Source organism: Neophocaena asiaeorientalis, unplaced genomic scaffold (genome assembly GCF_003031525.2).
Source record: "Neophocaena asiaeorientalis asiaeorientalis breed wild unplaced genomic scaffold, Neophocaena_asiaeorientalis_V1.1 scaffold119, whole genome shotgun sequence".
NCBI classification, from domain to species: Eukaryota; Metazoa; Chordata; class Mammalia; order Artiodactyla; family Phocoenidae; genus Neophocaena; species Neophocaena asiaeorientalis.
Window position 1 is genome coordinate 3,204,007 of NW_020175821.1, and position 24,285 is coordinate 3,228,291.

The 24,285-nt window shown below is 36.6% G+C and overlaps 1 protein-coding gene and 1 pseudogene across 1 annotated transcript in view; both read right to left on the bottom strand.

Moving 5' to 3' along the window:
• Positions 1-3,195: 3,195 nt before the first annotated feature.
• LOC112391291 (DNA-directed RNA polymerase II subunit RPB9 pseudogene) lies at positions 3,196-3,559 on the bottom strand (annotated as a pseudogene).
• Positions 3,560-7,323: 3,764 nt separating this feature from the next.
• Positions 7,324-24,285, bottom strand: part of KNL1 (kinetochore scaffold 1) — a 59,967-nt gene continuing 43,005 nt past the window's right edge. The window contains 14 exon segments of the mRNA XM_024732601.1: positions 7,324-7,344; positions 7,346-7,442; positions 8,150-8,272; positions 8,976-9,094; positions 9,528-9,637; positions 10,310-10,378; positions 13,123-13,223; positions 13,677-13,778; positions 14,934-14,973; positions 15,140-15,217; positions 18,850-18,937; positions 20,012-20,128; positions 20,709-20,799; positions 22,727-22,842. Coding sequence (XP_024588369.1) covers positions 7,324-7,344; positions 7,346-7,442; positions 8,150-8,272; positions 8,976-9,094; positions 9,528-9,637; positions 10,310-10,378; positions 13,123-13,223; positions 13,677-13,778; positions 14,934-14,973; positions 15,140-15,217; positions 18,850-18,937; positions 20,012-20,128; positions 20,709-20,799; positions 22,727-22,842 — 1,272 coding nt within the window.

The window sequence follows — 24,285 nt, forward strand, 5'->3', positions numbered from 1 at the left end:
AAAAAAAAAAAAAAAAAAAGATAAAAGAAAAAAGTAATTCACTAGAAGGATAGGCTTTTAGAAAAATTTAATTAATTTATTTTTGGCTGCTTTGGTTCTTCGCTGCAGTGCGCGGCTTTCTCTAGTTGTGGCGAGTGGGGTCTACTTTCATTGCGGTGCATGGGCTTCTCATTGCAGTGGCTTCTCTTGTTGCGGAGCACGGGCTCTAGGGTGCCCAGGCTTCAGTAGTTGTGGCACGTGGGCTCTAGAGCGCAGGCCCAGTAGTTGTGGTGCATGGGCTTAGTTGCTAAGCCCGTTAACCACTGCGCCACCAGGAAAGCCTGAAAGATAGACTTTTTAAAAATGTGCTGAAGCAATTCTATGGGCATAGGAAAAAAATGAACCTCAATTTAAACCTTTTAGAAAAATTAATTCAAAATGGATAAAAGATTTAAATGTAAAGCATAAAGCTATAAAACTTTTAGAAGTACATGGAGGAGAAAATCTTCAGGAACTAGGACTAAGTGAAGAGTTCTTAGATATGCCACCAAAAACACAATCCATAAAATAAAAATTGTTAGTTGGAGTTCACCAAAATTTTAAGTTTGTTCTGCAAAAGACCCTGTTAAGAGGATGAAAAGACAAGCTCTAGACTGGGAAAAAAACATTTGCAACCCACATATCTGACAAAGGAGTTGTATCTATAATACATAAAGAACTTTCAAAACTCAGCAGTAAAAAAAAAAAAACAAATAAGAAAAACAATCCAGTTTGTTTAGACTGTCAGAAAACGGGCGGAAGACAAGAACAGACATTTCAGACATACAGATGTCAAATAAACACACAAAAAGATGTTAGCCATTAGGGAAATGCAAATTTAAACCACAATCATATTATTATACCTCTGTTGGAATGGCGAATGTAAAAATTGTGCTAATAATACTAAATGCTGATGAGGATATAGAGAAACTGGATCTCTCATGCATTGTTGGTGGGAATGTAAAATGGTATACCCACTCTGAAAAATAGTATGATACTTTCTTATAAAAGTAAATATACACTTGTCTTATGACCCGGCAAGTTCTTGGGCATTTATCCCAAGGCAATAAAAATGTATGATCATACAAAATATGTTCATGAATATTCATAGCAGCTTCGTTTAGTATAGCCAAAAACTGGAAACAACCCAGTATTTTTCAATGGGGGAATGATTAAACAAACTATGATACATCCTTACAGTGGGAATAACCCTCTACAATAGCAAGGAACAGACTATTTATACACATGGCAACTTGGGTGGATCTCAAAAGCATTATGCTGAGTGAAAAAAAGCCAGTATCAAAAGGTCACATACCGGGCTTCCCTGGTGGCGCAGTGGTTGAGAGTCCGCCTGCCGATGCAGGGGACACAGGTTTGTGCCCCGGTCCGGGAAGATCCCACATGCTGCAGAGTGGCTGGGCCCGTGAGCCATGGCCGCTGAGCCTGTGCATCCGGAGCCTGTGCTCTGCAACGGGAGAGGCCACAACAGTGAGAAGCTCACGTACTGCAAAAAAAAAAAAAAAAAAAAGAGGTCACATACCTTATAATTCCATTTATATAACATTCTAAAATTGACAAAATTATAGAGATGGAAAACAGTTTAGTGGTTGCCAGAGGATAAGGATGCAGGTGTGGCTGTGACTATAAAGTGGAAGCAAAAGGGAGTCGTAACTCTGTGGTGATGAATCAGTTCTGTATCTTGATTGTGGTGGTTGTTACACAAATCTATATATACATGGGATAAAATTGCATAAAACTACACACACACACACACCAAATGAGTTGCATATAAAAACTAGTGGAACTGAATAAGGTCTGTATTTACCTCATATAAGTGGAATCATACAATATTTGTCCTTTTGTGTCTAGCTTATTTCACTAAGCATAGTATTTTCAAGGTCCATTCTTATTGTATCAAAATTTTATTCCTTTTTGTGGCTGAATAATATTCCATTGTATGTATATACCACATTTTGTTTACCCATTCATCTGTTGATATACACTTGAATTGTTTCCACCTTTTGGCTAATGTGAATTATGCTGCCATGAACATTAATGTACAAATATCTTTCCAAGTTCCTGCTTTCGGTTCCTTCGGATATATACCTAGGATTGGAATTGCTCAGTCATTTGGTAGTTCTATGTTTAACCTTTTCAGAAACCGATAAATTGTTTTCCATAGTGGCTGCATCATTTTACATTCATAGTGGCTACATTATTTTACAACAATCACAATGTTCCAAATTCTCCACATCCTATCCAACACTTATTTTCAATTTTTAAAAACTTATATAACCCATCCTAGTAAGTTTAAGGTGGTATCTCAATGTGGTTTGAATTTTCATTTCCCTAATGACTAATGATGTCAAGCATCTTTTTCATGTACTTTTTGGCTATTTGTAGATCTTTAGAGAAATGTCTATTCAAGTCCTTTGTCCATTTAAAAAATAGAGTTGTCTATTTATTAGGTTGTAAGAATTCTTTACATATTCTGGATACTTGATCCTTCTCAGATATATGATTCATAATTATCTTTTCTCATTCTTTAGATTGTCTTTTCACTTTGATATTCTTTAATGCACAAAACCTTTTTATTTTGATGAAGTCTAATTTGTATATATATATTTGTTGCTTGTGTAATCTCTAAAATCCCATTACCCTAATACATATAAATAAGATGTGGTATATTCATGCAATGAAATATTATTTGGTCATAAAAAGGAATGAATGAAGCTGATACATAACTTGACTGAACCTTCCAACATTATGCTAAAGAAACCAGTCATAAAATATCACATATTATATGCTTCCATTAATATGAAAGGTCTAGAATAGGCAAAGTCATAGTAATAAAAAGTAGATTATATGGTGCTTTACGATGACCTAGAGGGGTGGGATAGGGAGGATGGAAGGGAGGCTTAAGAGGGAGGGGATATGAAGACATGTGTATTCATATGGCTGATTCACTTTGTTGTACAACAGAAACTAACACAGTATTGTGAAGCAATTATACTCCAATAAAGAGCTATTTAAAAAAAAAAAAAGGAGATTACTAGTTGCTTTAGGGGTAAGGTGGGTTGGGGTGATGTGAAAATAGGGGTCAATACCTAAAGGCTATGGGTTTTGTTTGTTTTGCACGCAGGAACCCAGCATTTATACATGTGGGGCTGAAGGGGTTCACTCACTCCAGTGGTGGCCAAAGTGTGGGGCCCTGCACAGGTAGTGCCAGTTCATGGTGTCCTCAGCCCTGGCTCTGTGTGACTGGAAGAACACTGCCTCCTTGTGGCGGCACTTTTGGCAGCGGTAGTGCTCGGTTCCAGGCAGCATCTGGTCCTGGGACACGTCAGTGATGTTCTGGGTCAGTTGTGTTATGTTGCTGACGTAGATGATGCCCCGTTTTTCTTCTCCAGTTGGTAATCACAATTCTAGCATGCGTAGAAAAGAATGCGGTTGTCTTTGTCCCCCTTGGGTAAAACATGTTACACTCCTGGCAGAATATAATAACCATGAAGCCTGGTTCCTAGGTCCTGTCTGTTTCCATAGCAACACCTATGGATGTTTTTAAAAAATTGTGGTAAAATGCACAAAAATTGACATCTTAACCAATTTTAAGTGTACATTTCAGTAGTGTTAAGTACATCCACATTGTTGTGCAATCTCTAGAATTCTTTTTCATCCTACAAAAGTGAAACTCTATACATATTAAACAAGAATTCCTCATTCCCCGCCCCCTTCCACTTTGTGTCTATGAATTTGACCACACTCAGCATCTCATGTAAGTGGAATCATGCAGTATTTATCTTTTTGTGACTGGCTCATTTCACTTTGCATAATATCCTCAAGATTCATATGTTGTAGCATGTGCCAGAATTTTTTTCCCCTTCTTAAGGGTGAATAATATTCCATTTTATGTATATAACATTTTATTTATCCATTCATCAACTGATAGACACTGAAATTGCCTATAAGTGAATATGCTATGAACGTGAGTGTACAAATATGTTAGAGTTCCTGCTTTCACGTCTTTTGGGTATATACCCAGTAGAATTGCTACATCGCATGGTTAATTCTTTTAATTTTTGAGTAACTACTGTGCTGTTTTCCGTAGCAGCTGCATCATTTTATTTCCATCAATTCAACAGTGGACAAGCGTTCCGATTTTTCTGCATCCTTGCCAACACTTGTTATCTTGTCTTTTTCCCTCTTTTTTGGGGGCCGCACTGCATGGGCGTGCAGGATCTCAGTTCCCTGACCAGGGATCGAACCGGTGCCCCTTGCAGTGGGGACTGAGTCTTAACCACTGGACCACCAGGGAAGTCCCCATCTTTTTTTTGATTACAGTCATTGTAGTGGGTGTGAGTGGTTATCTCATTTTGGTTTCAATTTGCATTTCCCTAATACAAATAATGCGCATCTTTTCATGTGCTTGTTGGCCATTTGTGTATCATCTTTGGAGAAATGTCTATTTAAGTCCTTTGCCTATTTTTAAATTGGGTGATACGGGTTTTTTTGTTTTTGTTATTGAAGTTCTTTGAGTATTCTGGATATTAAGCCCTTATCAGATACATTATTTGCAAATATTTTCTCCCATTCTATACATTACCTTTCCACTCTGTTGATTATGTCCCTTGATGCACAAGTTTTAAATTTTGATAGTTCTATTTAACTATTTTTACTTTTGTTGCCTGTGCTTTTGGTGTCGTATCTAAGAAATCATTACTGAATCCAATGTTTTGAAGCTTTTCCCGTTTTCTTCTAAGTTTTAGCTCTTACATTTATATCTTTGATCCATTATGAGTTAATTTTTGCATATGGTGTAAGAGTCCAACTTCATTCTTTTGTATGTAGATATCCAATTTTCCCAGCATCTTTTGTTGAAAAGTGGGGGTTTTTTTTGAGGTGATGAAAATGTTCTAAAATTGTGATGGTTGCACGTATCTGTGAATATACTAAAAACCATTCATTTGGGCACTTTAAATGATGAGTCAGGGACTTCACCAGTGGCGCAGTGGTTAAGAGTCCGCCTGCCAATACAGGGAACATGGGTTCAAGCCCTGGTCCGGGAAGATCCCACATGTTGTAGAGCAACTAAGCCTGTGCACCACAACTACTGAGCCTGCGCTCTAGAACCTGCGTGCCACAACTACTGAAGCCAGCGTGCCTAGAGCCTGTGCTCCGCAACAAGAGAAGTTGCAGCAATGAGAAGCCTGCACAGTGCAACGAAGAGTAACTCCTGCTCGCTGCTACTAGAGAAAGCCCGCACACAGCAACGAAGACTCAACATAGCCAAAAAAAATAATAAATTTAAAAAATGATGAATCATATGTAAATTATATTTCAATAAAGTTGTTTTGAAAAAAGGAAAGTAAAAAAACCCCAACAACCCAGATTGCTGGTCCCCTCCCTCAGCGTTTCTAATTCAGCAGCTTTGGGGTGAGGCTGCTGCTACTGGTCTAGGGACTATACTTTGAGAACCACTCCGTTAACTCATAAGAAGTGATAGTTTCCTAAGGAACTTCAAAATAGCTTTCTTTTACTGTCCTTTAGAGACATAAGGATAACTATGGTTTGTACCTGGTTCTTTGATTAAGGTCCTGACATACTTTAATCTTATCTGAGTTTTCAAATAGGTGGGTGTTCCTAAATGGAGCTTTCTTTGGCATATCTTCAAAGATGTATTGGATACATGGTTAAAAAAAAAAAACTTCATAAAGAGACACTGCTTTTAAAATATTTCATATAATAAGCTTATTTTAATAGCACAAAAACTAATCTGCTTCCAATCAGTAGAGGAAAAACTTGCAAAGAATTTTATAAAAATAAGCAATACTTTGAACAAATACAAAAGCAAATAACTAGGTAAATATTACAATTATGTACTCCAAGCCCAAGAAAGCAGAGACCATCATTACAAGCCAAATCATTCTGGGAACTGGTCATTCCAGGTTACCAAAATGCATAAAACAAAACTATTTTTTAGCTTTACAGAAAAGAAATAACTCCAGTAAGAAAACTAATTTAAGTTTCATGAGAAATAGACCATATTGGTGACTTTAAAAGTTTTTCAAGGAGTTCACAGAAATAGGGAACATCTACATCTTGATTTTTATGGCAAATGAGTTTTATGTTGACTTTTGAAGCTTAAAGACCAGTTGCTCTTTTGACAAAGTAGCTCCGAAGTAAAAGCCAATCAAAAGGGCAGATAACATCCGTGGGCCCCATAGGTCTTTAAACCCCATCCTAAAGTATAATGCAAAATATTAAGACGAACTAGTTTAAAAATGCAAATATATTTTAGTTTAGGCTTCAATATACGAGAAACAAAAATTATCATGATTAAGATTTGACTAAAGATTGGGTGAAGTTTTTTCATATTTGTCTATCTTACAGATAATACTGATCATTCAATATCAATGACGTGCTTATTTTTATGTATGAGAAACGTATGGCTTCAGAAACCAATACTTATATTAAGTTCATTACTATTGCCAAAACTTGACAAACCTGTATTTTGGGTGTGATATTGTTTGAAGCTGGTTATTAAATAAAAGGAGACTGAGAATCTTGCTGTAAAGCATCCTTCAGAAAGATAGAAACTGCCCAGGCAGAAGGGTGTCTATACATCTTTCTGTATTTCTATATACATCTCCTTACTACCTCACAAACACAAGAACAATATTAATATATTTACATATATGTATTGGACCAAAGATGAATTAACTTTCCCTACAAAATTATATTTATTAGGAAAATACTAATAGACACTATTTAAAAGAAGGCAAGGCCTTTGAGAAAAGATGGCAACCATTCCAATAGCTGAGTGCTATTGCTTTCTCTTAATAACATCTCTGGAATGGAGCAAAAGGAAGATGAGTGGTTGGTAGATAGACATGACTACCCCAGAAATACCTGGTAGGCAGAAGCCAGCAACTAAAAATCACAGCCCTATATATGGAAAATGGCTAATGTTTTTGTCGGTGGTGACACCTCTTCTTATACTTAAAAGTTACTCCTTAGGGCTTGTACTGAAGCGGAGAGCACAACTTTAGTTAGGAGAAATTTTCCCTAAGTGTTCTACTACTTAAACCTTTGGTAGAAAGGTGAGTAAGTTGACAGCAGGCTATTTGAGGCCTTTCATTACTCCTGACTGCAGAAATTTAAAAACCATACAAATTAACTATAACATCATCAGAAGAAATTTTAGGCTTCTATGACCTAAAGATGATTAAACAGCAATGGAGACTCTGACATAATATTGTTATTTAGTGTACTGTGCTTGATTTGTTACAACTGTAGCCCATGGGTCTACTGGTAGAAATGGCAGTCAGTCCTGAAGCAGATCTTGGTAAATTTGCTTGACTACATTCTTTAGGTAGTTGTCTTCCAGTGGCGCTTTAGACAGAATGGCAGCGATTTTATCTAGGCTGTAAAGAACAAAAGGTTACTTAATTTTTCTGGAAACTTGTCTTAATTTCAGTGGAATTCATATTTTTGAGTACAGTTTCTGAGACTGCTAGGAAGCACAAATAGGTATTTCTGGAAATAACTAGATTGTCCAGTTTAAACTGAGATTCCAAAAATAAGGCCTAAGAACCAATTCTGTATATAATTGTGAGGTATCTTGACTTAGTTGCTTTTTCTAGCTATAAATATCTGTTGGTGTTTGCTGATGGATTTGAGGTGGGCATATTCTAAACTCTGTCACTTTACAATCTGTCAGCAGTGTGTCCAAAAAGTCACAAAATATACAGTAGAAATGAAATATTTTTAGGTCTGTTTCCACAGACTAATTGAGAAAAGCACTATGACTGCACCATAAAAGTTGTTCAAATATGATCTGGACTAAGCTTATGCAGGATTTTTATCCTTCTTGATTCCTGTTTAGGTAGGGGTGTTCAAAAAGTGGAGCAAGTATAAAAAAATAGACCAGCTGTCTCCAGCATCCACTGGAGATAGCAATGAAGGTCACTGACTTTAAAAGAACAAATTCTTCAAAATGAAGTCAGATAGAGGTGACATTTGGCTTTCACTATGGTCTATCCATTTTCTGACCACTTTGAGAGATCTTTCAAAAGATATAACAAAGGTAAAAAAGTAGTTGGGGGCCCTTTCCTGCTGGCCTTTTACTCACCCAATGTTTCCAAGGTGATTTTGAATAGAGAAAGGTAATGGGACAGATGGGTAATGGGCTGAGAGAGACAAAGTTATCTCAAACTTTGCAAATGCTGCTGAGCTGCAGAATAAAAGCCTCAATCTGTAAAAGACAAGATCCTCAATTAAAAATACAAAACAAAAATAGAATGAAACACAAATACATTTTGCTTTTATACTGGCATGAGAAACTTTGGTATACATCATTTCTTGTCCTTATCAAACAAACAGAGTAAAACAACTGCAACAAAATACGATTATGGTTGTATTTTCATTAGTCATGAAACTCAATAAAATAAATTATCTTAATAAGTTTTCAACTAATTACTTACTGTTATAGATTGAGTTGTGTCCCCTAAAAATTCATGTGTTGAAGCCCTAATCCCCAGTACATCAGAGTATGTACTGATTTGTAAACAGAGTCATTGCAGATTTAATGGATTAAGATGAGGTCCTCCTGGAGTAGGGTGGGGGCCCCTAATCCAAAATGACTGGTGTCCTAATCAAGAGGGAACATCTGGACACAGACACGCACACAGGAAGAATGTCATGTGAAAATGAAAGGAGCTATTGGGATTATATATTTACAACTAAGGAATGCCAAAAGACTGCCAGCAAATCACCAGAAGTCAGGAGGGAGGCGTGGAAAAGATTCTCTTTCATAGCCATCAGAAGGAATTGACCCTGCTGACACCTCAATCTTAGACTTTCAGCCTCCAGAGCTGTGAGACAATAAATTTCTGTTGTTTAAGCCACCCAGTTTGTCGTACTTTGTTATGGCAGCCCTAGGGAACTAACACACTTACTCAGTATTATTCACAGCTATGTTCATTAGGTTATAATTTGGTCCCCATCGCTTTAAAAACTCAATCTCCTCTCCAAGAAGTTTGCAATGGCTCACTACCAGTGAGATTTCTTGAAGCATCTGGGAAAAATAGGGAAAAAAAAAAATGAGAGTATGAAAACATTTCAGTGTTTAGTGGCTCTTTTATAAAGAACCCCCCAAAGTTAAACAATTTAATATATTTATCATTTTAGGATACACTATTACATATATAAAATTTCAGTTCTGCTGTTTGGTGCAAGAGGTTTTTTTTTTTTTTGCGGTACTCGGACCTCTCACTGTTGCGGCCTCTGCCGTTGCGGAGCACAGGCTCCGGACGTGCAGGCTGAGCGGCCATGGCTCACAGGTCCAGCCGCTCCGCGGCATAGTGGGATCTTCCTGGACCGGGGCACGAACTCGTGTCCCCTGCATCGGCAGGCGGACTCTCAGCCACTGCGCCACCAGGGAAACCCTCAGTTCTGCTGTTTGGGACAGTTAACATAATTTTCCTTTAAATATTTCAATGGGAATTTACCTTGGGTACCTGATGCTGTGTTGTACATTTCTTCTTCCAGGATTGCTGTTGCTCAATGTACTGGAAAATAAGGTTATGAACTAAAAGGGAGGAAGGAGGAGCTTTATCCTCTGAGGAAGGGGAAAAAAAAATCAAAAGCAGAGTATTACTTATTATTCATATATTTTATATATATATATATATAAATACAAGCTAGAAATATTAACTAAAAATACCTTCAAACTACTAGGTGTCTAAGTATCTTCTCCATTTTATTTTCAAACACATAAATCAACATATATAGTGAACATAAGACATTCTTATATAAACTCAAGCCTTTATCACATATAGAATAGAACTTAGTTAAAAGTATAGGCTTAAATGTAACATAACCCTGAGTTTAAATTCTGGCTTTCCTTACTAGCTGAGTGATCCTAAACACAATACTTACTTCTTTTGAGCTATAGTTCCCTAACTGTAAAATGGGGAGTAGTGTTGATGTAGGTAGTACACATGCCTGATACAGAGTAAGTAAGTACTCATAATAGTAATTTGTAAATTATGGAAATAGCTATTATTAACCATTGTTCAAGATCTAGTAATAACTTTTTAAAAGAATTTCTTTTAAAACCCACCCAATATTTGGAACAATACCCAAGCAGTTTTAGGTCTAATACACATTTCTAAGAACAAATTATTATTATTGTTTATATTTAATTTAGTATGTAAAAGAGTTCTCAAGGAGTAATATACACTTGTAAATTTCCAACAAAGTCTTGTTGGTTTAAATGTTTTGAACTTACCATCTAACAGAGATTGAAAATTCAGGTCAACAATCTTCCTACAAGCCTTGTCCAGGAAACGGAGACCAACTAGGAAAAACCAACAGAAGGATAGTATTTCTTTTTATTATCTGATTCAAAGCCACATATAACTCAGTACTTTAGAATCCTCCTCTTTCTGGGTAGCAAGGTTTTTTTCATAGGCAGCTGAAGGTTTATCCTTGAATCATATTATTCTCTGTGTATGCAAAGTTTCCCCTGAGAATGCTGAACTATATTAACTGGGCAGGCCATTAAATGACATTTAAGGTGTGGAACATTTCTGTAATTTATCAGGGCCTCCTCCTTTGATCCCTAACTTCTGTGTGAAGATAATATTATTTTCAGGAACCATATAAAGAAAATGACTATGACCTCCCCAGACCTACTATCTTTGTACTAATACAGTGAAAATCATGTATGCTTTCAGCATTATAGTAATGAATTTTAGGTAGCCAGGAGAGCTGATTGCTCTTCCAGACACCAGAGCTATCTCCTGTATCTCAAATTCTGATTCTTTTCACTTTGTTGATTATTTTCTATGTATTAGGCACCATGGATATGACAGTGAGACAAACAGACATGATCAATCTACGCTCTAAAGAAGCTTACAACTCAGGGGGACACACAGATAATTGTACTAATAAACATACTAAGAACTACAAACTATAATAAGCTCAATTAAGAAAACTGCAGGAAGCAATGAGAACACATTCCAGGAGGGCAAGTAGTGGAGGGAATGAGTAAAGGAGAGTCAGGGAAAACTTTCCTGAGAAAGTGATAATTTAGCTGAGCTCTTAAAGACTATTAGTAGACATTTATTTAGTGAAGAGGAGGTGCTATGGTCTGAAATTCATAGGCTGAAATCCTAATGCCCAGTGTGATAGTATTAGGAGATGGGACCTTTGGGAGTTGCTTAGATCAGGAGGGTGGAGCCCTCAGGAATGGGATTAGTGCTCTTACAACAGAGACCCTGGAGAGCTAACTAGGCCTTCAGTCATGTGAGGATACAATGAAAAGTCTGCAACCCGGAAAAGGGCCCTTGCCTGACTCTGCTGGCATCCTTATCTTGGACTTCCAGCCTCCAGAACTGAACTTCCAGCCTCAAGTAGTTGTTTATAAGCTACTCAGTTTATGGTATTTTTAAAATGGCAGCCCAGAAGGACTAAGACAGGGGAAAGAGCTTCTAGGCATAAGAAACATCAGTATGAATGTCCTGAGGTAGGATGGAATATGACTGAGCATGAAAGACCATGATCTTTTAAGGAAATGAAAGAAATCCATTGTGGCCGACGTGCAGAGAACAGTGTAAAATGAGGCAGGAAAAGGAGGAAAAATTCAATTCATGCAGGGCCTTACAGGCTATATTAGTATTTTGATCATTAGTCTAAGAGTAGGAGGTGCATGATAAACTTTTAAACAATCACTATTGCTACAGGAAGGAGAAAGAATTGGAGAGGAAAAGGAAAAGATCCAGAATGACCAGCTATAGTGTTATTGTAATCATTTAGATTAGAGATGACTATTGATAGAAGAGACACAAAAAAGTAGATGAATATTAAATTTAAATCAATAAGTCTTCTTCATGATTTAGATATGCCTGGTGAGGAAGAAAGAGGTATAGGGACTTCCCTGGTGGTGCAGTGGTTAAGAATCTGCCTGCCAATGCAGGGGACAAGGGTTCGAGCCCTGGTCCGGGAAGATCCCACACGCTGTGGAGCAACTAAGCCCATGCGCCACAACTACTGAGCCTGCACTCTAGAGCCCGCAAGCCACAGCTACTGAGCCTGCGTGCCACAACTACTGAAGCCCACGTGCCTAGAGCCCATGCTCTGCAACAAGAGAAGCCACCGCATGCAATAAGAAGCCCGTGCACCACAACGAAGAGCAGCCCCCACTCGCCGCAACTGGAGAGAGCCCGTGTGCAGCAATGAAGACCCAACGCAGCCAAAAATAAATAAATAAAAATAAAGAAAGAGGTATAGAGTGATTCCTAAGTTTTAATTTTGAACCTGAACAGAAGTTGATGGTATTCATTAGAAAAAGAACTTTTTTTGGGGGGGCCGCACCATGCGGCTTGCGGGATCTTAGTTCCTCAACCTGGGATTAAACCCAGGGCCATAGTAGTGAAAGCTCCAAGTCCTAACCACTGGACTGCCAGGGAATTCCCAGGAACTTTTAAGGAGAATTGGGTTTGGAGGCTGGGAGATTATAAGGATCCTAAGTTTCAATTTGGCCATGATCACCCAGGGTTGGCCATGCTGAAGCTATCTGTTTCAAGAGAAAAGACCTAAAGATACTGACAGGAGATTTTAACAAAATAGCTAGGACTCTGTCAAGTTACCATATAGTGATGTCTACCTACTTTGATAAACCTACCAATACACACAGAATTTCCAATTAGCTTTTTAGGTTAACTTATATACAAAAAAACAACCAGTCAAGAATCATCAGCCATTAGAGTAAATTCTCTATCACAAAAGACAGATGGAAAAAAGGAACTCAGAGTAAACAGATATGAATAGCATGTTGATCCATTATTTTGGATGGGCAAAATTTCTATCTAATGTAATTTGACAAAGGGCAACTTTCACTAGCTGAATTTTTATTTTGTTTTTTATTTAATAAAATAAAATTCTATTATCACTAATTAAAGAGATTGCCTCTTTTAATTAAGATTTTCAGCAGTGCTTTTATTATGTCAATAGTTATTATTGTATTAAAATAGAGATATGAATCTTTAAGTTTAGCCGTACATTTATGTGCAGGGGAATTATCTTATTCTTGCTACTCACCTACTGGCTCTCCAAAGGTGATGGTGAGTTCTACTGTGTCATAAAGAAAGGTGAATATAGCTTGATCATCACTCCACTCAATGACATCCCATTCAGACAAGCTGAAGAGAGAATAAACAAGACAAAAAAACCACTTTTTGAGATAAAAGAAGAGAGTTAACTTCTTATACCACCTGAATAGTACCATCAGCAGCTGCTGGAGTTTTCTACTGTCTTGGGAGACAATCATTACTTTAATTCCAATATTGTGAATATACAAACTTATGCTTTTGAAAGAAATAAGAATGGACTCAATCTTGAGTTGTATATCAGAGAAAAACCAAGTCTAGGCAATATAAAATATTAAATATTTAAAAATTATAATTCCATAGCTCTCCCACCTTGTATACTTTCAGCTTAGTGTTGAGTATATTAACTTTTTTTTGAGAATGCATTGTATTATAGATTAAAAACAGTGATACACATTACAAACACATGTCAACTGTACTAGTGGATTTAGACAACCATGAAGGTACAGGATAAAACACAAGTTAATGTCACCTACTTTTCCTTACCTCAAATGATTCAGTAGCTCTTCAGTTCTATTTGTTTGTTTTTGCACAAAGTCTATTTGAGCAAGGGTCTGCTTTTTCTGTACCTCCAGCTCTAAAAGATTTCTGCAAATCAAACCAGGTATTTAGAGAAAGATAAGGCCACTGTTAGAGAATTCAGACTTCATTAAAAGTTTATGACAAAAAGTCATGTGCTAAATGGCTCCCCAGTGAGGTGTATGACATCCATTTTGCATTCTTAGTTTTTTTTTTTTTTAATAAGCATTAAACTAGAAGTTTGGGTCTACTTAGGAAAGACCTAAATCAATGGCGCTCAAATTGGGATCCATGAAGATATTCTTAGGGGTTCACATGTTCTCTAGGATTATTATTAAAATTTACATTTTCATTTTGATGTTAAAAATGTAAGCATAATGTAGACCGTAAGAATGCCCAACATAAAACTGAGACATGACATAATTTCAGTGCCTGCATTTGGTTTTGTTCAGTTTATTAGAGCTAAATAGAACTTATAATTTGTTAGTCATTTTGCTAGCATCAATTTATTTTTAGCCAAATATTGATATTATCACCTGTCAAATTTACATTTTCAATTGGAATTTTTTTGGTTTTGCCATTATTTGTATTTGATTTCTTTTAGTCTTATAGTTAAATAAGATCCAGAGTATAAGAAACACACGGGCTTCCCTGGTGGCGCAGTGGTTGAGAGTCCGCCTGATACCTCATTTTATATTTATTTATACTTAAGTGCCATATAAAAGCAGTTTAATGCTAGATTTTCTTTAATAGGATCCTGATATTTGTTTTGTTTTGTTTTGTTTTGTTGCAGTACGCGGGCCTCTCACTGTTGTGGCCTCTCCCCTTGCGGAGCACAGGCTCTGGACGCGCAGGCTCAGCGGCCATGGCTCACGGGCCCAGCCACTCCGTGGCAATGTGGGATCCTCCTGGACTGGGTCACGAACCCGTGTCCCCTGCATCGGCAGGCGGACTCTCAACCACTGCGCCACCAGGGAAGCCCAGGATCCTGATATTTTACAAGCTTTAGAACTACTGCCTTGGATTAATGCTCTGTAAACAATAAATGCTTAGAAAATACTATTGACTAAGATGGCCTCCAAGGTCAAGTTCAAAGTACAGTAGAAGCTCTGACTCAGCCTTAGTCAATACTCATGCCCTCAATCTTGTCAGTTTCTGGAGGTAGGAAGTCACTTAGCCATGTGAAGTTTAGCATATTTTCTAACACTCAAACAGAAGACTAACCTTTGAAGCTTTTCTTCTTCAGTTTTCAGCTGTTCCAGTTCTTTGAAAAGAAAAATAAATCTATCAGAATGTACACATTAAAATATTGGTACAAAAATCATCTGTTTTATTGAAAAGTCTATCTCACTAATCTTACCTAAATAAATAAATAAACTCAGAACAGGGGATTTTTCCCCCCCATTTATCTCCTTAATTAATTCAGTTACCTTTCTCTGCAGACTTCAATTCAGAATCCCACTCTTCCACAGGATTGTCTTTCTGTTCATCCTCCAAATACTTAGTTTCTAAAGTAGACAACATGCGTTAGAATAACTCAGTCAAAAATAAACAACCAGAAATGAAAAGAATAGATGGTCCCCAAATGAAGTGTTAAGAATATTTCACATTCATCTTTCTCCACCTTTCCTTGCCAAAAAAGCACTGAGCTACAATAATAATTTCATACGAAGACTTGCTTCTAGTGGCAGACAAGTGAACTTTGAGCCATATGGCAATGATCTCCAATAGCAGCTTCTTAGGGGACACTCTGAGATGGAAACTGTTTATATATAATTTGCATATATTAAAGTTATTGTTAGGAAACCCCATGGACTAAGCAGGAACAGATACACATATACAGATGCACATACACAAATTTACATTTTTAAATTTAATTTGTTTCTGAAACCTTGGACGCATCCTTAAAAGCCTTCTCTCTCCCCACATCCAAACCCAAGTTTAGATTTTTACCTCAAAAATATTTTCTGAATCCACTTTTATCCTTTGCCACCACCAGCTTCCCTTAATATAAGCTATTGTCCTTTCTTAACCACATCAGTCCAATAACTACACTTAACTTCTTATAATTACTCTTGATCTATTCAAATCCAGTATCTACACTGCAGCCAGTGCTTAACACCCTTCAAATGGCTATTCACTGTTCTTAGAAAAACTCAAAACTCCTTAGGAGGCCCTCCTTGGCCTGGCCCCTAAAAGTGACATCTCCACTTTCATCTCAGACCGTGTTCCCTTTTGCTCTTTCTATTCTAGCCACATTGGCCTTATTTCAGACCCTTGTACTTGGTATATTCTTTCCCATAGAAGGGCTTCTACCTGTGCTATTCATATTGAATAGTCGGCTCTCCCCTCCCTTCTCACTTTAACTCCTACTTATTCTTCAGATCTTGACTTAAATGACACTTCCTCAGAGGGAAGCCTCTCCTGACCTGACTAGGTCAGATTTCTGTTTCAGGAACTTATAGCACCATGGAACCACTCTTCCATAGCAGTTACCATAAAACTATTTAATTCTTATAATCTTTTCTCAGTATTGTAATAGCAACTTGTCAAATCCAAGCATATTTGAATGTGATCTCCCATGATTTGCAATTGAAATAGTATTGTGGTTCTGTATATTATGTTAAAAAATTAAAGCATGGAAACCTTTCTTTGTGTATAAATGTTTGAATTAAAAGAAGGTAATCGGGGACCTCCCCAGTGGTCCAGTGGTTAAGAATCTGCCTTCCAACGCAGAGGACATGGGTTTGATCCCTGGTCAGGGAACTAAGATCCCACATGCCGCGGGGCAACTAAGCTTGCACGCCACAACTAGAGAGAAGCTCACATGCTGCAACGAAAGACCCTGCATGCTGCAACGAAGATCCTGTGTGCTGCAACTAAGACCCGACACAGCCAAATAAATAAATAAATATTAAAAAAAAGAAAGTAATTGAAGTATTGATAAATGAAAAAAAAATGCTCCACGAGGGCATAAAGTTTTGTTTTTAATCACCATAGTACTCTTAGCACCGAGCACTATACAAGGCACATAACAGGTACTCAGTAATTTGCTCAAGGAATAATGAAGAAAGAAATAGGGAGCCATCCAGTGGTACCTAGAAAGAGTGTGGTTGTTGGTATTTTTAAAGATAAGAGAGAGGTGAACATATCCAGTGTAAGAGGCAGAGAGGTTGAATATACAATAGATAAGAGAAAATCAGTGCTATAAGATTCCTGAGAAGACAAGAGGCGCTGCAATTCAAAGTTTAGGTGGAAACACTGATCTTAGGGAAAAGGAAGGATGAAAGAATTGATATAGATATATAAAAGTTTGGTTTGTTTGGTAGCAGAAAGTTTAGAAGTTCTGACCCTAATGGCTTCTATTTATTTTCATGAAGTAAAAAAGCAAGATAATGAACAAAGGGGTGGTACAGTTTAAGATTATGAAATTCATATACTTATCAATTCAATGTAGAAAACATGTACTAGGCACTTATTCTGTACAAAGCATAGTGCTAAGAACTTTGAAGGATATGAAGAAAAATAAAAGCTGATCTTTGCCCCTATGGAGCTTCCAATTTACTTAGGAAAATAAACTATAAAAAGTAACCATAATTACAAGTAGATATGATAGGTAATATAAGAGGTACTAACAAAGTAGCCATGGTAGCTCAAGGAAGATAGAGAACATGTCCTTTGGTAAAAATAGAGGGAGAATACATTAGGCAAAGACAAAGTGGCAGCACTGCACAGAAATGACAAAATTTGGTTGGAATTTAGGATGTGTAAGGGAATAATAGTAAAATCATATAAGAAAGGAATATCTGAAAATGATTGTAGAGATTGTTAAATGTCAAGCTCAGGAGTCTGGATTTTATTTTGTAATAAATGGAAAGGCAGAAAAGTTTTCAGAGAAGTAACATAATGAAAACTGTCTTTCATAATCATTAATCTGGCAGCAATGTGCAGGTTGGACAGGAAAGAGACAGAATGAAATTAAGAGTGTAATAGAATAAAATTAAGAGTGTAGAAAGATTAGTTAGAAGACTGGAAATAGCACATCAGAATTACTGACAGCCTTAATGTGAATGGGAAAGAACACAGGGGATACTGAAGAAGCAGATATGACAGGACTTAAGAGAGACTACAAGACAATAAAATTTCGAGCCTTTTACAATTTATAAGAATGGTGATGCCGTTAAGAGATGAGAAAGAAAACTTGTTTATAGAGATAAGAAGTTTTCAGATTTTATTTTGGAAAAGGAAGACAATAAATTCCATTTTTTCACATAATGTTTAAGGTGCTTAAGGACACTTTTGCTGAGAGGTTCAGCAAGAAGCTGGAAACATTAAGTCTGGAACTCAAGAGAAAGAGGCTAAAGATGCCCTCACCCAAAATGATTATAAGCCACTTAAAGGCAAAAATCTGTGTATATCTTTTTTCTGATGCTAAGCACAGTATCTGGCATGTAGCAGGTGCTCAACAAATGCTTGATGAATTTCACTGAATTTGGGAATTATTCATATAACATAATTGTTAAGGCAGATGAAAGCATTAGGGGAAAGAATATAGAAATGAGTAGATGATAAAATCTAAATGCTTACACAAGGGGTTAGAGAAGGGACAACAGAGGAGCTAAAAGGAACAGCTAGGAGAAAAGAATAGGGTCAGGGTAGTGCAGTATCATAGAGTTCAGGGAGAAGAAAGTTTCAGGAAGAAAAGAATAATCAGCAGTGTCAAATGATGAAAGACATCTAGATGGCTAAGGACTGAGAGCTACCAAATTTGATGATGATGGGAAATTTTGTGATCTTCGAGAAAGTAGTTTCAAGATAATACTAACAAGTCGGGATCATGAGAGATCCAACTGAAAGGACAGATAATTTTCAAACAGAGGTAAGTTCATTTATTAAAACAACAACAACAACACAATATCACGGTCTAGGTTATGAAGAGCTTCCCAAAGAGACTTATTATCTTGGGCATTTCTTGTTGATTGCATTATGAATGACAGTAAAGGAGCTTTAATTTGCTCTAATTTAATGGCTCAAGCTGCTAATACAAGCCTTCAGCATAGTGCTACCAGCAATGTGTACTGTAGGGAAGCATTTAGATACAATTAAATTTTCTTTTGGAAAAGTATTCAAGATACTTTACCTATTTCCACCTCAGTGAGACAGTTATCAATCTTCTGAAGTATGTTGTCCATCTCATCTATCCTTTTCTGAAGCTTCTCCCTCTCGTTCTAAACACACAATATCATAGACCGTCAAGTTAAAACTCCAAACAAAACATTATAACATTATAAGTGGTTCAAACTGCTGTGTCTAATTCATGAACAGGCAAATCTTAAAACAAAGATCAAAACTTCAAGTCTGGTCTTAAAAGAATTTTTTAAAGCATACATAACAGATTAATATAAGTTCATATTTTGTACTTTATTTTAGCATTTCCATGTAATATAAGATGTTAATATATATTACTTAAAAAGAGTTCATGAAAAATGTTCTATGGTCAAATAAATTTGGGAAACACTGGTCAAATAGAATTATAGCACTTCTTTCTTTTTAGACTAAAAAATATATATATATATGTATATTTCTGACCTTAGACTTTAATATGCTAGTTATTATACTTCTCCAAAACGGGGACACTGCATGTAACATTTCCCAGACATTTTCAATGGAAAGTTTTTTTATGCAAGACCTTTCTTAAAGGATGATCATTTTGGGAAATGCTACTTTAAACACATGCACACACAAACACAGCTGAGTATGGACTATGAGGAAGATCATACTACAGCACAGTCCTTAGCAATGGAAGATCAGAATCCTGTATTGTTTTATTTCAGTATGTATAATGAATAACAAATTTGAGATGACACATAGGCACATATTAGTAAATATATTCTAGAATTACTCAAGATGCCAGGATTTACTACTTTCAATAAATTGAACCCCACCTCTTACGAACAATTTTAAGTTTTTGCCCAGTTCTCATTCACATGTCTCCTAAGGAACATGCTTCATATTCCATAACCACTATAAAGTAATTTTTTTTTTTTTTTTTTTTGCGGTACGCGGGCCTCTCACTGTTGTGGCCTCTCCTGTTGCGGAGCACAGGCTCCGGACGCGCAGGCTCAGCGGCCATGGCTCACGGGCCCAGCTGCTCCGCGGCATGTGGGATCTTCCCGGACCGGGGCACGAACCCGCATCCCCTGCATCGGCAGGCGGACTCTCAACCACTGCGCCATCAGGGAAGCCCCAACTATAAAGTAATTTTAATAGATTTTTCTAAGCTCTTAACTGTCTCAAATTACCTGAGCCGACTGTACCAGCTTGCTGTACAGGGACACTTTTCCTTGGTGAGTGAAGACTTTAGTCATCTTGGTAAAACGCGATTTTATTTTGTTCAGGTAAATTCCAAAGGCCTTCAGCTGTAAGGGAAAGTCAAAGATTACACTGCACTCAAACAAATGAGTAAGAGAAGGCAAATGGTCTGCGAAGGCTGGTTCAGCTGGTACCTGCTAAGCTTTGCCCATCCTAGACTCTGATTCCTAAGGCTTCTCATTTGCAGATTTAATACCATTTAATAGTTTAAGTCCAAAGATTTCAATTTTGATTCCTACTTTTAATTCACTCATATTACAAATTAGAAAATGACTGGCTCTTAGTTAATAAAATTCTTTAATTAGGGCAAATATAAAATGAGTTGCTTATTATTTAATCAATTAAAGTAAATCTCTTCCCCTAATCTTAATCTAAGTGAAAAGCAAACAAGGAGGGAACTCAATAAATTTCAAATATATTTCATATATTAAATTGATCACTTAAGGTTTGAAAAGATTATATATTAATAATCATTCATGTGTAATAAAATCTTGTTTACATATTATATCTGAGAAGTACATTTTAAAGAACTCATCACTAATTATCAAGTAACAGTTACTAATTTCACAATAAACATTTTTCAAAATGTCTATACTGATTCCCATTCAGAAAATGAGAAAAAAGTACCTCCTCATCAGAGTAGTGTCTCACTATTTCCCATAGGTTCCTATTTACATCAGTGAACAGTTTATCTTGGTTCAGTGCAGAAAGCTTTAATCTAAAATATAGAAAAGTTAATTAGCACGGAGTTCAGAAGTCAGCTAGAATGAATCAGCTCAGATCTACAGGCATACTTAATTTTTCCTAGTTCTTTTCTACATAAAGAGGGGAATTCACTCAGGAACAGCGGCCAGCCTGATTATTTCAACACTTGGAGAACAGTTCAAGAATGTTATGATTCAAAAAAACTTCCCTCCCAAATAAATAGAATTCTCATCTCAATGCATCAACTTGTTCCAAAATGAAAATACATCGCTTATAGAGAATCCTTAAGCTTGTGAATGCATTATTGTTGTGAAGTTGTAGCTATTATTTTTTTTTTGTAATAAATTTATTTATTTATTTATTTTTGGCTGTGTTGGGTCTTCGTTGCTGTGCGCGGGCTTTCTCTAGTTGTGGTGAGCGGGGGCTACTCTTCATTGCGGTGCGCAGGCTTCTTATTGTCATGGCTTCTCTTGTTGCAGAGCACGGGCTCTAGGCGCACAGGCTTCAGTAGTTGTGGCACGTGGGCTTCCACAGTTGTGCCGCACAGGCTTAGTTGCTCCGCGGCATGTGGGATCTTCCCGGGCCTGGGCTCGAACCCATGTCCTTTGCATTGGCAGGCAGATTCTTAACCACTGCGACACCAGGGAAGCCCCGTAGCTATTATTTTAAGTAAAGGTTTCCAATTCACTTTGGTCTTATCTCACCTTTATAGAATACCATTAATAAAAGTAGCAAAGTTATATATTAGTTCCTTGTTAATAAGTAGAAGAAATACATTTTTATCAGAATTAGAAGATAATATATACAGGCACATAGGTGCAAAATCAAACAGTAGAGCACATCTAAACAGACTTTTCATTGTATACAAGATCTACCTATTTCATTCAAAACAAAACATTCTCAGACAAATCCTGAGACACCCAACTCTTTTAAACAACATTAAGTTAAGAAACTTGTCTTGTTCAGTGATGAACCCCAGGACTTAGTACAGTGCCTGGCACATAGTAGGTGCTCGATACATATTTCTTGAATGAACAAGCCAGAAATCAGGCAAATCTGCAGTACTATAATTTAACAGCATCTTAAACTTCTAGTTTTAAAACTACATAATTCCCTTTAATTATTTTTATTTATTGAGGTAACTGGTTTATAACATTATATAAATTTTATGTGTAAATTATATTTTGACATCTATGTACACTACAGTGTGCTCACCACCAAAAGTTTTAAAACTACACGATTCTTAAAAGATTATTTCATTTCTTTTCTATTTGTTAGATTGGTTCAAATTTAGTTTGACAGTTCTAGATAAGTATGATATAAACATTGTCTTGAGTCGCAAGTCTTGATTTACCTGCGAAAATCTAGATATACCTAATTTGTAAATTAGTCTGCAGCATCTACTTATACCAAACCACTGACAATAGTCTGAGTAAAACCTTGTTCTTTTATAAATGCAAATCAAGGGCAAATGTGATAGAATTATAAACCTAAAGTCAATCTTGATTTTAGGCACTATATATAAATCTCTAAAGGGTATTATCTTCTTTTAAAGATGTTCTTTTGCAATTTATGATATCATAATCTAATAATGATTGCTTATTAAGGACCTACTCTTTGCTAAGAATGGCACGCAACCTTTCTATATACACTATTTCTACTGCTCATTTCTACCTACTAAGTAGGTATTATTATCCTCAATTGATGGATGTGGAAATGAAGGTTAAATGACTTACCTAAGGTTACACAGCTACTGTTGTAGCCAGGATTGAACTTCCATCTGTCTGACTACAAAGCTGAAACTCTTTCCCATATACTATATCACACTGCCAATTAATGCTATCAACTTTTCCTATGCCGGTGTTATTCTAATCAAAACCTTGCCACACAGATTATTTACCCATCCAACAAAACACACAAAAAAATGAAAACTTTCATACTCTTCAATCTTCTGGCGAAGAGCTTCACAATCTTCTTTATAAATCTGTATCTTGGGTCGGTAAACATATTGACTTAACATCAGGTCTTCTGGAGTAGGTGATGTGTTTATAGTAAACTGGAAAAAAAAAAAATCAGTCCCTCAAAACTGGTATTTTGAGAACCAAACCATGTTCAAGAACGGTTTCAAGTCTCAGAGTGCCTATTTTAAAAAGTTCTACAAAGAAAAATTTGAAAACTCTGTTAAATTCATATACCTAGTAAGCTACTACTTGGAATCTGAAATAAAGTCTCTAATCTCAAAGTCAATTTCTCACAGATGTTTAGAGGAACTGTGGATGTTCCACTCATAGGATTGAAAGTGATTTGAAAATACTATGCATTATTTGTCAACTATACCTCAATAAAATTGAGGAGAAAGGAAAATGGCTATGCATTGTTTTAAAAACTATCAATACCTGAAAATTCAAACTTACCAAAAACTTCTCCCTTAAAAGAAAGAAAGAAGATGCCAGTTTCCAAGATCATGCTTTTCTATTTTTATTCTCTAACCCTGTTCCTTACTTGTATCCCAGGTTGAACTCAAACTTTTCTGATATACATAAAATAAAGCAGTAAAAATTTAGTTATTTTTAAAATGTCTTAAGTGTCTTTTGGACATTTTTTAAACATCTTACAGCTCTAATCCAATGACTTTCTGATGTCCTTAATGCAGTATTGGAAAAACCAAGTTGGCTCATTACATTTAAAAACCAAACCAAACAAAACGCCACAACTGTACATTATTTATAGGCAGTGTGGCACGGAATAAGTCATTTTACCACTCTAAGCTTTGGTTTCCTCACCTATAAAATGGGCACAATATTGACAATATTGACCAACCTCTTAAGATTAAAGTAAAAGTCTTTTAAAAAGGTACCAAAGCGGGACTTCCCTGGTGGTCCAGTGGTTAAGAATCCACCTTCCAATGCAGGGGACGTGGGTTCGAGCCCTGGTCCGGGAAGATCCCACATGCCATGGAGCAACTAAGCCCATGTGCCACAACTACTGTGCCTGTGCTCTAGAGCCCTCGAGCCACAACTACCGAGAGCTCACATGCCACAACTACTGAAGCCTGTGCGCCTAGAGCCCGTGCTCCGCAACAAGCCACTGCAATGAGAAGCCCGCGCACCGCAACGAAGAGTAGCCCCTGCTTGCCACAACTAGAGAAAGCCCGCATGCAGCAACGAAGACCCAACACATCCAAAACTAAAAATAAATAAATATTTAAAAAAAAAAAGGTACCAAAGCTCAGGGCCTGCTGAAGTAATCTAACAAATGTTAGTTTCCTCTCATTCTCCCCTTTCAGTTGACAAATTAAAAGGAAATAACGAATGAGATTTTAATCTCATTTCTCTATCTGTAACAAGCTTTCTAACAGATATGCTCAGAAAGTGTAAAAATGTGCTAAAAGCAATTATAACTGATGTTGACTCTCTTTCTTAAAAAATATTTTTAAGGCTAAATTTATAAAGAAAAATCAAAGCTCTATACTTCTTCTCAAAGAAATCAGGCCTCCTTG